The sequence below is a fragment of the Dasypus novemcinctus genome, chromosome 1, assembly GCF_030445035.2.
Source record: "Dasypus novemcinctus isolate mDasNov1 chromosome 1, mDasNov1.1.hap2, whole genome shotgun sequence".
Lineage (NCBI taxonomy): Eukaryota > Metazoa > Chordata > Mammalia > Cingulata > Dasypodidae > Dasypus > Dasypus novemcinctus.
In genome coordinates, this window is record NC_080673.1 from 167597767 (window position 1) to 167613775 (window position 16009).

General features: G+C 43.0%; 1 protein-coding gene across 2 annotated transcripts in view; it reads right to left on the bottom strand.

Moving 5' to 3' along the window:
- The window catches only part of FAM114A1 (family with sequence similarity 114 member A1), an 89999-nt gene extending 76828 nt beyond the window's left edge, over positions 1-13171 (bottom strand). Inside the window, exons 1-3 of one of the 2 annotated variants that reach the window (XM_071216958.1) lie at positions 13088-13111; positions 10465-10630; positions 3603-3958 (exon numbers count right to left, since the gene is read on the bottom strand). In XM_071216958.1, coding sequence (XP_071073059.1) covers positions 3603-3950 — 348 coding nt within the window. In that variant the 5' untranslated portion in view covers positions 3951-3958; positions 10465-10630; positions 13088-13111. Of the gene's footprint in view, positions 1-3602; positions 3959-10464; positions 10631-13087 lie in introns of both variants that reach the window. The other variant, XM_004459380.4, reaches the window with a different exon arrangement.
- Positions 13172-16009: the final 2838 nt, after the last annotated feature.

Below are 16009 nucleotides of genomic sequence, written 5' to 3' on the forward strand. Positions count from 1 at the left end.
CCAAGTTGTGCAGCCACCATACTGACTCAGACAAGGTGAAGTTAATGGTGTGGATTCTAAGGGCACCTAGACCCAAAGGAACTATGCAGATACAAATCACTATAGAAAAATATGTCCCCGTGTGCACATCATCACAAAATCTAGTGTATCGTAGAAGATACTGGATGTACTTTCTCAAAGGCTGTTCTGCAGACATTTTCCCATATAAACTTTTTTAAAGTGATGATGAGATTATGTTAGGTTCAGATATACCTGGGGTTGAATATAACCTTTTGGACATGGCTATTTTCCTAATGAACCTACCATTCCTTAGGGGAACTATGTGCAAGATCCAAATAACCAACTAGTAAATGAACTTTTAACTCAAGAATTTTTGTAGAATTCATGCTCTCCAGGACTTCTTATAAGCATCAAAAAAAGTCAAATAAAATAAAGGATATACAATTGTAATCTTACACTAATGTAAGATGTTAATAATAGGGGGAACTGTACGTGGGGGGGGGCGGGTTATAGAAGAACTCCTTATACTTTCAGGATAATGTTACTGTAAATCTAAAACTTCTCTAAAAATAAAGTTTTTTATTATTATTTTTAAAAAGGATATGACTAACATTCAAGGACTAGGCACAAAATTGACTTCTAATATTAATTTAAGATAAAAGAATAGGTTACCAAGAGGGATCAGAATCCTCTTTACAGTTAATCCTTAAAAAGAAACATTTACACTTAGAAAGGGTTTAAATGTGACCTGTGTGAAAGAGATATCCTCTCCCCTCTTCCAGCCAGCCGTGTCAGCTTTCTGCCTGGTGCAAATCAAATATGCTCACGGTTATTGCTCCCTGGCTCTAGCTGAGCTCATGATGTAATGCCAAACACATACATCCAGAACCACTGTCCCAACTCTGTGGCCAATGTTTGTACTTTGTATCCAGATACTTCATTCTAAGAATGTTCTCACATTTTAAAAAGTTCCTAAAATGCTATCAGTGTTATACGGAGAGGGGGGGAGTATCTGCCTGCCAATTGGCTCCACACCTATAGCATTCATTAAGGAGGTTTATAAGGTGCTTTCAAAAGCAGGATGCAGTCAATCTTGCCAAAAACATTTGAAAAGACAGATGTGTTAGAAGTGTATTAACTTCTCATTATGCCATCTTTACCTATCTGTCAACAGCGTATAAATTTTGAATTAGTGGAGCTTGTGCAGTTCCTTAAAATCATCAGAATGGTGCAGCTAAGGTATTTTTTTTAGTGTACAAAGGTATTTATTAACAGCAGCACTTGTATTAAAAATTGGCAACCCATGCTTCCCCACAATAGATAGCAAGGGGGAAACAGGTTCTGGAGTCAAATTCACACTCTGCAACTTGCCTATTTTGGAGAGACTCTTTACAAAGGAGATTTTCTTTTAAGATTAATGTAAGAAAAAAATATCTTAGTGGCCCAAAATAATGAATGTGCTTATTCTCCAAGTATTTTTGAAAAGTTATTTTAGCACTATAGAATTTTAGAGCTAGAATGACACTGAAAGATTACCTAGTCAAAGAGTCATAAAAGAGGCTTTCTGGTTCTTTAGGCTGGAGTTGTTATTCTCAATCCTGGCTGGAGAGCTTGGAAAAAAATACTGATTGTGATGGTTAATGTCACACACTAACTCAGTTAGGTTATGGTGCCATGTCTACAGAGCCACCTCTATTCCTCTGTGTTTGGTCAAGTTGTTTGGTCAAGTAAGCACTGGACCGATTGTTTCTGTTACTTGTTTGGTCAAGTAAGCCCTGGACTGGTTGTTACTGTGAGGGTACTTCATAGATGGAATTGCATCTATAGTAAATACAACCAACAATGAGGGGAGTCTCCTCATCCAATCAGTTGCAGGTTTTAAAACCAGAACAGAGGATGTCAGAAGCCAGAAAGACTTCCTGCCTCTACTTCAGCCAGCCAGCTTCTCCTGAGGAATTCAGTGTCACCTTCAGTGGAGTTTTCAACTACAGCTTGCCCTATGGAATTCAGACTTGCCAAACGCCATGGTTATGTGAGTCAATCCCTGTAAGGAATCTCTTTACATTTACACACACAAGTACATACACCCTGTTAGTTTTGTTTCCTGGGAGAAGTCTGCGCACTGATATCCGAACCCTATCCCTGAACTAATTGAATCAGAATCGCTAGGCTGCGACCGACATCAGTACTTTTTAAAGCTCTCCCAGTGGTTGTAATGTTGAGTCAGAGTTGAGACCTTTGGATGGCTTCAAAGGGTCTGTGAACTCCCTGAACTCACAAGCAAAAATTTTGCATGTATGTTCACCATATGTGTTCCAAACTCTCAGGGGGCCCTTGAATTCCCTCCAAAACATCTCTGTAACCGCTTGTTTGGCTTTTGCTTAAACATTTCCAGCAATGGGAAACACCCTACTCCCTGAGGCAGCCTATCTCATCTTTAAACAGTCCTGAGAGAAACCCCTTGAGGAAACTGAGGCACAAGAAGCCTGATTGTCAAGAAAAGAATCACAAAACATTAGGTTACACAGAGGTCATGTGTGGATTCTTCCTTTATAGAGGAAAAATCTGAGGTACAGAGAAATCAGGTGTCTTGCCCAAACTAACAGAGTTAATGATAGTTTGAGGCATAAGAGTCCAGGTCCCCCAGTTTCCTGTCTAGTTCCCTTCCCTCACTGCATGCAGCAAATTCACCCTGTGGAGGTAACAGTGGTGGCACACTTCAGGGTGAACAGGGCTGGGGCCAGCTGAGTGCACCCCAAGTCGCCCATTCTGTACCATTACCCTACAAAGCAGTCCAACCCTGACGGGTTTCACACTGAGTGCCTCCCCACCCAGCCGTCATCACTTAAGGAAGGTGAAAGTGCTTTTCCCCACATGGCTGGAGATGAAGATGCCAGGAGAACCCAGCTGGAAGTAGGACTGGTGTGGCATGAGGTACACATAGGAGACACTGGCCTATCTTATCGCCTTGAGACACATGGGTACAGGCACTGAGGGGAAAGGGCAGTGTGTTCTGCCTGTTTCCCTTGAATATGATATGTAGTAAAAAAGCCGATAAAAGCAAAACATTTAAAACCTTCACCGTGGTTTGCAAATATGCATTAGAACTTAAGTGATCTTAGAGAATCGTTGACTTGTTTAAGGTAGTTTTGAAGAGCACATTATTAATTTGGACTCATTCTGTTCAACATTACATTTTCCATTTACTACTGGGTGGTCCAGTAAAGTTGCTTAACACCTATGAACCTGGCTGCTTCCTCTATTATTACTGTTAATAACAACTACTTAGAATCTCAAAGAACTGTTGTATGAAAATAATTCTGTAACATATAAAATGGCTAGCATAATGCCTGGTGCATGGGATGTTTCCAATAATTTAAGGCTGGTATTATCATTAATAATACAATTATCGAAATGCAAATATGTAATGATATTCTTGTGTATGTCTTATTTCACCACGTACCCGAGATTTGATGGCAAAGATGATGTCATATTATATTTTGAGCCTTCAACCCCCGCCTCCAGAGCTTAGGACCAAGCTATGCACATGGTAGGTATCAGTATAAGCTGACGCTGAATTGAATAGAGTGAACCACTCTTACCAGGTTATTCTGCTCTTTCAGGGGTATTTCCGATCCAGGTTCTGTTTCGAGGCTGACTGAGTCAACACACTCGTCAAGTGTGTCCTCAGTCACTTCTCCATTGAGGGGAGGCTCCATGGCACCGGCGTCTTTGGGCTCCTCAAGGAGTCTGGTGTCAGCAATTTCCACACCTTGAACAGATGCATTCCCGTGCACATGTTCTTGGTGATCAGCTGGTGTTGGCTCGTTTAAAATCGGAGTTGAATCACAGTGTGCTTCTGCATCTTTGGGTAAAGGATCACTACTGGGCATCTCCGTACTTTCTGCTTTGTCTCCAGTGGCAAAGGTATCACTGGCATCATCAGACATTTTTACACCTGTTCAACATAATTAAAACAAACATCTTCAGCTTTCATCTGAATTGCTGATCTTTAATTCAAAGTCCTGGATAATTAGATTAAATCTGGTAGGGGTAAGCTTGCTTCTACAAATAAGAAACATTATGTCACCTGGGGGTAAGCTGAATAGTGGCCTCTAAAGACAGCCACATCCTAATCTCTGAAATCTTTGAACTTTACCATAGATGGCAAAACTTTGCAGATGTGATTAAGTGAAGGATCTCGAAATGGGGAGATTATCCTGGATTATTTGGGCATACCTTAAATGTCATCACAAGTAGGAAGACGGAAATTTGATTGTGAAGACAAAAGGGTAATGTGATGAAAAAAAAATTTTTTTTTAATGAAAAAAAAAATAAAGCATTCTACAAAGCTAACAACAACAAAAAAGGTGATGTGATGACAGAAGCAGGAACTGGAGTAATGTCTTTTGAATATGGATAAAGGGGCCACAAACCAAAGAACACAGGCAGTCACTAGAGGTTGACAAAGGCAAGGAAATGATTCTGTCCTCAGAAAGAATCAGTCCTGCCAATACCTTGACTTCAGCCCAATGAAACTGACTTCAGTTTTCTGAACTCCAGAATTGTAAGAGAATAAATTTGTATTATTTTAAGCCACTTAAGTTTGTTAGAGCAGCCATAGGAAACTAATACAAACCTACAGTACCATCTTTAAACTTTCATGGATCTCTTACTTGGCATGAAGGGATAGGCATATGGGAACTCAGAGAATTATCTGTATCTGCACAATTATTTATTTAATCTGACTTTATTAACTGTATTGGTAGCAATAATAATAAGAGGCACAGAAAATACCCAAGAGCTTATCAAACAATACTTGATATTTAGCTTGGCAATGCCAGAGATTCATCCTGAGAAAGAGACATACACACAAGTGTGCCATGTTGGTTATCAGTACCAATCCCCTGGTGAAGGCCTGGACAGTGATCAGACAATAGTTGAGAGAGAGAAACAATGGATGATATGGAAGGGAAGAAGTGAGCAGGTGGCCAAAAGAGGAATGTAGTCATTACAAAGTAGCCTACCAAGTCATTGATATCATCTAGAAAGTGCTAATACACTTTTTGTGAAGATAAAAATGTTCTGTATCTGCACTGTCCAATATGGTAACCACTAGCCACACATGGCTACTGAACACTTGAAATGTGGCTAGTGAAACTAAAGAACTCAATTTTAAATTTTTATTTAATTTTAAATAACTTAAATTTACATACCCACATGTAGCTAGCTAGTGGCTACCTTATTGGACAGCATGGATTTGGAAGGCTGGATCAAGATGATAATTTGCTCAGGCTAAAATAAAGATACAGAAGAAGCCAAGTCTCAGGCAAATCAGTGGGTCTTTTTGTTGACCTCAGTGCTTACCACCTGGTCAAATCTCGGGTTGCTGCTAAAATCATGGTATGTGAAGAGCCATTTATCATCCTGGTCACATGGTGGAAAGGCTGAGAATTCACACATCTTATGTAAACCCTCTTGTATCCTCAAAGCTCTTCCCCAAGGTTATCTGGCTAGGTTCTCTTCCACTACATTCTCTCCCTTGGTGAAATACATTGTTTTTTCAATGTTTCACATACCACTTCTATATTGTGACTCTCACATATCTACTGCCAATCCAAAGAGATAGAAAATAGGTTAGTGATTTCCAGGGGCTGAAGGAAGGGGATAGTGGGTAATGATTGCTAATGGGTGTGGGTTTTCTTTTGGGGATGATGAAAATATTCTAAAATTAGGTGATCATAATGGCTGTGCAATTCTGTGAATATACTAAAAATTATGAAATATAAAGGGTGAATTTTAAAGTATGTGAATTGTCTCAATAATGCTATTATATATATAAAATCTACCTCCAGACAAGTAGTTCCAACAACCAGTTGGACTCATCTCTTCTTGTCTAAAAGGAAATCTGTTGTCTTACCATTAATAACAGATCTTCCTCTAGACTTTTGTGTTTTTGTTGATGGTATCTAGATTTTCCCAATCATGCAGGCTTAAAATCTCAGAACTGTCACTGACTAAACCATCACCATCTCAATATTATATAATATGATAGTAATTTTTTTTTGAGTGCTTACTCTGTCCAGGCTCTTTGTATCGTGTGACCTATTAACTTTAAAAAAAGATAATTTTAAAAAATTAAAAAATAAATGTCTTCTCTCCTGTAAGTTATCTAACTTACGATAGATAGATTATGAGCTCCATTTTCCAGATTAGAAAACTGTGCTTAGAGACCAGTTTAGAGTAAGTGGCAGATTTTCTATTTGAATCCAGAGCTTTATCCACAATGCTGACTGCCTCTCCTCTCATAGTCAACCTGTGGCCAAATCATAGAGGCTCTTTTTCTAGAGTCTATGTCCATTCTTTTACTCCTGTTCTCACTGCCGTCATTACAGTTTTTACTATTTCAACAGTGTTCCAGTGGTTCCCCTTCCCCTCCACTGTTGCTCTCCCCCCTAACTCTCCTATGCTTCACCCACAGCTCGAGGCACCTCATTCTCCTGCTCATACATCCTCCCTTCTTCCTTTTGATGTGAGGCCATATGCTTGAGCTGGCACACAGGGACCGCTGTACTTTGATCCCAACTGGCTTTCTAGGCTTATCTTCCACTATTCTCTTCCCCAACTTTAAATGAGACAATACAAGCATCCACTGATGCCTGACACACCCAGAATAGACCCTCAGGTAGCCAGTGTTCAATATGTTGATTTTTTAAACACTGAAGGCACAGCTAAAAATAACCACCTCCTCCATTCTTTGTTCCTCCCAACAGGATATAATTTTTCTTCATCTGAACTCCCAGAGTGATTTACATTTATCTTAACTTGGGTAGTTAAAATCTACTTTGATTAGAGTTGTTTGTACTTTTTCCTATTACACTGTAAATTCTATGAAGGCAAGGGTCTGTCTTGTTTTCTTTCTCTTCATTTTTGACACAGCACTTACGGTTTCCTGTGCATAGCAGGCAGCTCAATAAATCCGTGTCTGGTCTTTATTAATATTTGTGTGGAGATTTAAAATTAAAATGTAATTTGAGGGAAGCAGACTTGGCTCAGTGGTTAGGGCGTCCATCTACCACATGGGAGGTCCAAGGTTCAAACCCCAGGCCTCCTTGACCCGTGTGGAGCTGGCCCATGCGCAGTGCTGATGCGCGCAAGGAGTGCCCTGCCACGCAGGGGTGTCTCCCCCACTGTAGGGGAGCCCCACGCGCAAGGAGTGCGTCCCATAAGGAGAGCCACCCAGCGCGAAAGAAAGTGCAGCCTGCCTAAAAATGGTGCCACCCACATGGAGAGCTGACACAACAAGATGACACAACAAAAAGAAACACAGATTCCCGTGCCGCTGACAACAACAGAAGGGGACAAAGAAGACACAGCAAACAGACACAGAGGACAGACAACCGGGCTGGGTGGGCGGGGGAGTGGGTGAAGGGGAGAGAAATAAATATTTTTTTAAAAATGTAATTTGAAGTGAAAGCAAGCACAAAGACCTTTCCCTTATTCACTGCTCAGGAGCTATCTCACAACAGGCGGTTCCAAATGACTCAACATTTCCATACTGTCTTTTGTTCCTTCTCCCAACGTGAGTTAGAATGTCTCCTTTTTAACAAAGATGCCCGTCAGACCTTGAACTCAGTGATAACACTTCTGTGAACAAGTCTATAGATGTTAAAGTCAAAAATTATATTCTTTCCTTTAGCTGATATATTAAGTGTATGGTATTCAAGGTTGGCAATGGGCTGTCAAGGAGTCTAGTCAAGGCTGAGCTGAAATAGTAAAAAATGATGAGAGGCTAGTGTACAGAAAAGGGTCAGAAATGTCTTAGTATAAACATCAGCAAGCTCTGTCCTGGAAACACTTCATTTTTGCTTTCTGGCTCTTCCTTTTGTGGATGCAGGCAGTTATTATGGTCTAAGGCGAGGGTTGGGGGGATTGGTGGAAGGGTACTTGACAAACTATTATGATTTGGAGGCTTATAAAATCTTTGTGAAAACCTCTCTGAGTCAGGGTTGGCCTAGGACAGGAGGTAGGCAAACTACAGTCTTGGGGGGCCAAAGCTGTCTGTGTCCCATTTTGGTAAAAATGTTGTATCGGAGGAAGCGGCTGTGGCTAAACCAGATTAGCTCCCATCTACCATATGGGAGGCCCTCGGTTCGTGTCCTGGGGCTTCCTTATGAAGACAGGTTCACCTGCAGACACCGCAGAGAGCCGACTCAGCAAGGTGACGCAACAAAAAGAAGGGAGACAAGCAGGAACACAGAAGAGCCCACAGCGAATGGACAGACAGAGCAGACAGCAAGCAAGCGGCAAGGGGGGAGGGGAAATTTTTAAAAAAGTTATATAAGAGCACAGCCACGCCCATTTGTTTATATATTATTTATGGCTTTTCCACCCCTACATGGGCAGAGTTGAGCAGGTGCAACAGAGACTATATGACCTCAAAGTAGCAAAACCTAAAATATTTGCTATCTGGCCTTTTACAGAAACATTTTGCTGACTTGTGGCCAAGAACTTTGCTTGACTGCCCTAGACCAAAGATCTCCCTGCCTCAACTTATCCTATCTTCATCTGGGCCCTGGGGGCAGGGCCATAAGGAGGATGGATCCATGAAAAAATGATGCTTCGACATGACTTGTTCATCAGTGGCTGGACATAGATATTGTCTGATATTTATATATCTTTGCAGTGTGATTTGAAAATCCCTATTATTAATCTGGATTATTTAGATGCTCCAAACTATTATACTTATCTACAAGCAGGAACAAGAGAATAAACTTGGCACTGAGAAACATTCATGGACAAATAAAAAGCACCACGTACACTTTGTTGTACACTGCTTTGCCCTATACTGTTCACAATTTACTTTACAGCAGGTACCATGTGATACGTGTGTGTTAATTAGTTTAATTTACAGCCTACAAGTGGTTGATTAACATCTGAAGTTCTCTCTTCAGGATTGTACTTTCCAGGGGTATTTAGTTCAAAATCTGTTATTGGGTGTCTACCTCTCAGAGAGGGCTCAACTATCATCTTCTCCAATCAGCTCTCCAGAGTATGCTAATTAACATCATGAATATTAAAATCATTTTCCATTTGTGAGACGGAAGGTGCATAAGATATGTGGATTGGTGAGAAACAATGTACAGGGGCCTCTGCTCCTGGATGACTGGGGTTGGAGAGTATATAGAGTACAGTAGCCTACTGCCCTTTGGAGTATTTTCTAGAGCATCTAGCTGCTTACGGGAGAATTCCAAAGCCTGAAGCTGACCAGGTTAGCTGAGTCCTGCTGCCTCAACAGTGTTTCTCCCCAGAAGGGCTAAAAGGACAGGGAGCTAGGACTTCATCACACTTACAAGTAAGGGTGTATAAAGAAGCCCGGTTGCTAACGTATGTGTGACTGGGTGGCAGAGTTCCATCTGAGAACTTGGTGTCACGATACTACAGCTCTGGTGAAGGCTCCAACCCTACCCACCTCTGACCATGTCTGGCCAATTGCCTTAGGTCAGCTGACCTCAAGGGCAGCAAAAGTGCTGCAAGGAAACCTCCCTTTCTTCAGCAGCTGCTCTGCAGACAACCAGCAACAGAAAGTCATTCCTTCAGAAATAGCCCCTGAATCAGCTATAATGTGCTAAGCTGATACTGCTAAGAAATATTTACAGAAAACCCACACACTTCAGAAAGACTAGATTTGTAAATTTCTTTTAAAAAGAGAAATGTTCACCATAACATCAGCTCTATTTCAACTTTTAATTATACATATCTCTAATACTGTATTTACTTCTACCTGTAGCAGGTCTACCTTTCCCCTAAATAAAAACTAAAACAAACAACAAAACCCACAAAAATAAGACAAATTTGTGTTTGTTCTGGTATGCCTTTTATCTACTTTAGGTGTTATTATGACAGGGGAAATGTAATTGTTTTTCAGACCATGCCCATTTGTCTCAAGCCATTAGAGATCGTATGTTCCAAATACACACCTGTTTCTGAGCAGGAACTGCTGGAGTGCGCCGGAACTTCTGCCCTGATACACTATGTGTTTCCTGAGACATCTCCCAACTCTGCCTGGGTGCCCCATAAGCAGAGTCCGACACCTCATAAACCTTTTCTGATTTTGGGTTTGGAACATTGATCACTGCAGCCATGTCTCATGGCTTTGATGCTGGGGAGACTCAATCCATGGAAACAAGGAGGCTTCTTCAGTAAACTCTAAGGAAAGGAAGGGTGGTGTATAAAGATGCCTTTGTAGGGCTGGGAATAGTTTCTCATGAGTAAATTCATTCATCACCTAAATCGCTCCCAGAACTATGCAAGGTATTGAAGCAGCAACATCACAATGGTGAAAAACAAGTTTAAACAGAAGAGACATGGTCACTATGCTTTAGAAAATGCCTAATCTGTCTGAGGCGCTAACACAAAATAAAACTGATGCAGAACAGCACATCAAATAAGGGAAAGATGTACCTGAACTAGACAGACCTCATGCAAGGGAGGGCCCCGAAGGGGTTTGATATGGTTATTTCAAGGTACTGCAGGAGAAGAGCTTATGCAAATGTCCAGCATCAGGAACGAATTCCAGGTATTCAGGATGGACATCTGGGCGGCTGGGCCAAGGGTCCACGTAGAGATACTGCAAGGGGTGGGAGAGGCGGTTTGCTCAGTGGGAAGAACCTGCCTTGGGGGTCAAGAGCTGTGGCATCTAGTCCTGTGGTCCCTCCATCCTTCCTGGGTAGAGAACTCACTCATTCTCACTGTGCGTCCCCACTTCCCCCTCTGCAAAGCAAGGACATTGGACAAAATGATCTGGAGATGTGGTTCCCACATGTCAGACTGCAGGACAGGAGCCAGTCCATGACGACAGAGGAAAATGAGGACAAGATAGCGGATTTTCCATAAGTCTAAATTTATTAAGGGTAAAGGACTGCCTTTGTCTTGAAAGTTTGGCCTTCCCGCCTTTCTCGGCATGAGAATGTCTTTTATTTTATGAAATGGTGGTGACAGTGGATGGATTTTTTTTTTTAATGGCCTGACTTGGCAAACTAAAAATTAGGTAAGGCGATGGCCTATGTGAGATCACCTCCCCCAATTTAAAAAAAAGGGCTGGTCTGTGAAGGACCAGGAATGAAAACTCTAGTTCCTCAGAAGCTTAACAAGCACTGGGCCCAGGCTTCCAGGCCAGCCTTCACGAGACTCTCAGGCCTTTTTTTCTGAAACTTAGATGGGATCTGTTTGCTCCCAATTAAAAATCATTCGTTTTAAATATCTTCCCCTGCCTCCGTGGTCCCTCACAATCCACCCCCCACCTCTCTGTCCACCTCCTGCCACTCTCAACACACAGCACCCTTCTGCCTCACCAGACTCCATCCTTTCCTACCCAGCACACAAACTTGCACACTTCCTTTCATCTGCTCCCGCTGCAGGCTCCTCTGAGCAGCCCTGATGCCAACTGCCGGGCACATTCCTTTTCCCTTCTCAATGTCTGAGGTCACCTTTTCCTCTGAAATTTTCCTTAATCTGCCCTGCTCCTTCCAGATACTTAATTGCTCCCTCTTCTATGTTTTTTTTTTTTTGCGATGCTCTGTGCAGATTTCTGCTCCTGCATTTATAAGGATTTGCTTCTATGTCTGTCTGTCCTCCAAGACTGTGACCAACTGACGCCTAGACTAGAATCGACCCCTCAAATACTTGCTGAAACGAAAAATGTTGTTTGATATCAATTAAAGAGAGACAATGTCTGAGATAGGTCTGGTCTTAGAAATAAATGGCTAGCTACGTATAGGGTCTGAATCCCGGAGATGCTAGAGGTCCCCCCTCCCGCGCTTAAATCCCTTCTGCCCTGGCTCACCGTGCTTCAAATTCCACCATTAAAGTTTATTCTTTTTGCAGAAAGCTTACAGTGTAAGAAGTTTATCAGATTCTTCCTGAGCTCAGGTTTGATGGAAGAAAGGATGCCAGGAGCATAGGAACATGGGTGGAGCAGGACTAGGGCAGCTGGGAGGGAAAAGGTAGAAAGAGGCCTCTGAAGATTAAGCCTGTCTCCTTGACAGTGACCTTCGGTTGACCGAGGTCGCATGAGTTCATAATACATTGATTTTAAAAAGCCACCGGCTTGTATGTCTTCAAGATGTGTAGGATGGCAATCACAGTGACCTCAAGATCAGCCCGGCACAGGTACTGCCCTCATAGCGCCATACCAAGAGATATCTTTTTTTTTTTTTTCAGGAGGTAACAGAATGGAATCCAGGACCTTGTACATGGGAAGCAGGCGCTCAACCACACGAGCTACATCGGCTCCCTAAGAGACGTGTTTTTATCCAGGGAAAGCCAGTAAATTTCAGGCACCTGATCTGAGGTAGCTGGAAATACTCACCAGATTCGTGGGTAAGACGACGTGATTGGGTGGAAGTGGGGTTGGAGGTTGGGGTGGGGAGTTGAACCCAACCCGAGGGCTGTGAATAGAGGTGGTGCCCGCCGCAGGTGTTAGCTGGGGTGCAAGAGCAGACAGGGCGTCGGTCTGCAGGCGGAGGCGTGGTGAGCAGGGGTGGAAGGTCAAGGCCCGAGCTCCGCTGCCTGCGGCCAAGGCCAGGCACACTCCGGGATGGAGGCCTTTTTGCCCGCCAGAGGCCGTGCCCCGGGCTGCGGAGACTCTGCAGCCCGCCTCGGGACATTGGGGAAACTTTTTCCGACTTGCTCGGTGCCAGGACTGGATACTTTGCAAGGCAAAGACAGGCTCCGCCACAGAGGTTCTGATGCTGGCTGCCGCCGGCCGAGGGGGCAGACCCGGCGTGCGGGCGTGTGGGTGTGTGCATGAGCGTGGACTCGGAGCGACACACACTCACACACACACACTCACACGCCCGCACCCACGCAGGGCCCTCGGCCGCGCCGCTCGCGCCTCGCCGGACCTTCACCCCCAAGCCGGGTCCAAGTCCCTGTCCACAGCGCTTTGCTAACGCAGCTCGCCAGGTTCGGGGGGTCCCGGGCAAGAAGCAACGGCGGGTCTCCGCACCACCCCGCTGCCGGCCGCCCCGCATTCCAAAGGCCCGCCCGGGGAAGGGGATGGAGAGAGAGCGCCCGGGGCTCTTACCGCTCAGGCGGCCGAGTGCGCGCAGAAGCGCCGGGAGGGTCCCGCCCCGCCACGTCTGCAGGGCTGGCGGGGACGCGGCCGGAGGCGGGCGGGGACCGGGAGGGGGAGGCCGGGCCAGCTGCCCCGCCCCGCGGCGGGCCGGAGAGGCCGCCCAACCCGCCGCGCGCCCCACCGCAGCCGGGAGCGCAGCCGGCGCGCACCGGCGTGCTCCCGCCAGGCGGGCGGCGACCCGGGCCACGCCTTCCCGCCCTCCCTGGGAAAGTCAGCCTTTCCCAGCTCTGCGCCCCGGGGCAGGGCTGAGGGACGCTTCCCCGACCCGCGCGGGCCTCGGGGCTCGCCAATCCCTTTCCAGCCTTTTAAAAGCCCGGAAAACCCCGCAGGCGTTTTCACCGGGAAGTACTTGCTCAATTCAACCAGACTTTGTGCTCTTCTGATTCTGCATTTAACAGCTCTTCCTACCCGTGTAGGGGGGAGTGTAATCTGATTAGCAACAACCACGAACTTTCTAGAAGGACGATTTGGAAAAGTGGGTCAGAATTCCTAAGCATTAGCTTGGGCCCAGGAATTCCACACCTGTGAATTTGTCCTAAGTAAACAGACAAATGTGCAAATACGTATGTGCGAGGGGGGTGTGTGTGTGTTTGTGTGTGATAACTGGGAAAACCGGAAATAATCTAAATGTCCCACAGTAAGGGATTGAGGAAGTAAACTATAGCTATTCAAAACATTCGGATATGCTGTAGCCACATCTGTGTTTGTCGACAAGGGAGGACGACAATAAAGGAATATTAAGAATGTGTGTGGAGGAGAGGAGGGGATTACAAGTGTATGCAGAATATGAACGTATTTTTGTAAATATATATCTGTATATTTATATAAAAACTAGGGAAGATATAATTTTAAAAAAACAATGGTTCTTTCCGTGTGATGTGTTCAAGGCGAATCTTCACACCCTCTTCTTTAAAAAAAGTTGTAAATGTATCACATGCCAATTGCAAGAATTCAAAATTAAAGAAAAAAATGGAAATAGTCCCACTCTCTTCCCTTGAACAACACTTTTTTTTTTTTTAAAAGGAGGTACTGGGGATTTAACCTGATTGAATCTGATTGAACCTGATTGAACCTGATTGAACCTGGGACTTTGTACATGGGAAGCAACCACAGAAACTACTGAGCTACACCGCTCCTCACTATCATTTTTAATATTGTGTGACTCCTGCCATCTACCTTCTAAATTCGTATAAACACGTGTGTACGTATATAATTTTTTATTTGCTAGTAACAAAAATGACAAGATATTGAAATATTTTGTAAATTGTTTTTCCTACTTTATTATATATTTCTTGGTTAATATGTAATTATTCTTCTAATATTTGCCTTGTAGTTCATAATATATTTGCATCACCATTTATTCAGTCATCTGCCTATTGATGGACAACAGATAATTTTCAGTTCCTTCTTTATACTTTCTGTATAGAATAAGTCACCTGGGAAATAGCAAACTAAGCTGCAAAGAAACATCGGTGTTTATTTGGGGTCTTTGAAAAGCAATTCAGGGGCACAGATTCGGGTAGCCACCCAAATTGTGTCTAGTCTTGACACTTTCACTTCCAGGCAAGGGTTTTTAAAGAAAAAGATTAAATAAGCTGTTTGTATTTGGTGGATATTTGGGGAGTTCCTTCAGGTTAGGTATTTATTGAATTCTTTATCCTGTGGTTTGTTTATGGTGTCCAGCTGTCCTTAGGGTTTTGAGGAGCATTGTGGATGGAGGCTTGGCTTACTTTGCCAGTTTGTGGTATCTGACTGAGACATCCACAAGAGTAACCTCCAGAATACTCTCCAGACTCCCATTTAAAATCTCTTAGCCATAGTGACTCTATTTTATTTCTACTTTACAAAGAAAAAAAATTTTTTTATAATTATGAAAGTTTTTTTATTTAGACAAACACTGGAACATTATCTTAATGTGAAGATGCGGGAGGGGTGAATTGAAATTATTTTAAATTGAGATCAACCTTTTTGAGTTGAGCCAGAGCTTAGAACCTTAGACAAAACTTTGCCTCTCAGCCTTACTTTTTCCACTTCTAAAATATATAGAACCTTGCTCTGCGCAATCCCTTCCAGTTCTGAAATTCTGCGGGCTGTCAAATTGTATTCCAGGTGTGGCAGATGTGTGATGTACCCTGAACACAGACCATCATGCCTGTGACGTGGGACCCCAAAGCGCCTGGAGCCAGCAAGTATCTCCCCCTACTGTGTGAGCCGTAACAGCCCACCCAGACATTCCTTTACTAAATGTTGGTTTCCTTTTCTCCTTTGATCCAAGCTACACCTGTCCAATTAAAAAATCAGCCAATCAATTCTAGCCACAATTTTTTTCCCCAGTGCAAATTATGTCCCTTGTCTGAGTCCATCAGGTTTTATACCAAAAATTTTATTCTTTTGCACCTTAAATTTTAAAAATGTGTTTTAAAAGTGCCAGAGTATTTCAAATATATAGTAAAGTAGAAGGCAATGTGACAAATACTTATTAGTAAAAAAAAAAAGAGACTACTGTGATAATATGCAGATTTAACTTTAATTTGAAATATTTATTTTAGAACCTTGTAAGAGAAAAAAAAGTTACAGATATTGTTAAAACCAGTTCTCCCTTCCATTTTCCACCTTCCCAGAGGTAACCAGTATCCTGAGGTTGCTGCGTATCCTTCCCATCCATATTTCTATATTTTTATCACACATATCCTCTTCCACAAGCCCTATATGCAGAATTATATTTTAATGTTTTAAAATTTTATAAATTAGATCCTGTATATTGTATACTTATGTAACACTGTATTTTTAAGAATCATTCATGTTTGTCCATGTAGCTCTGGTACATTCATTTCCAAGTCTGTCTAGGATTCCATTGTATGAATTCCCCAA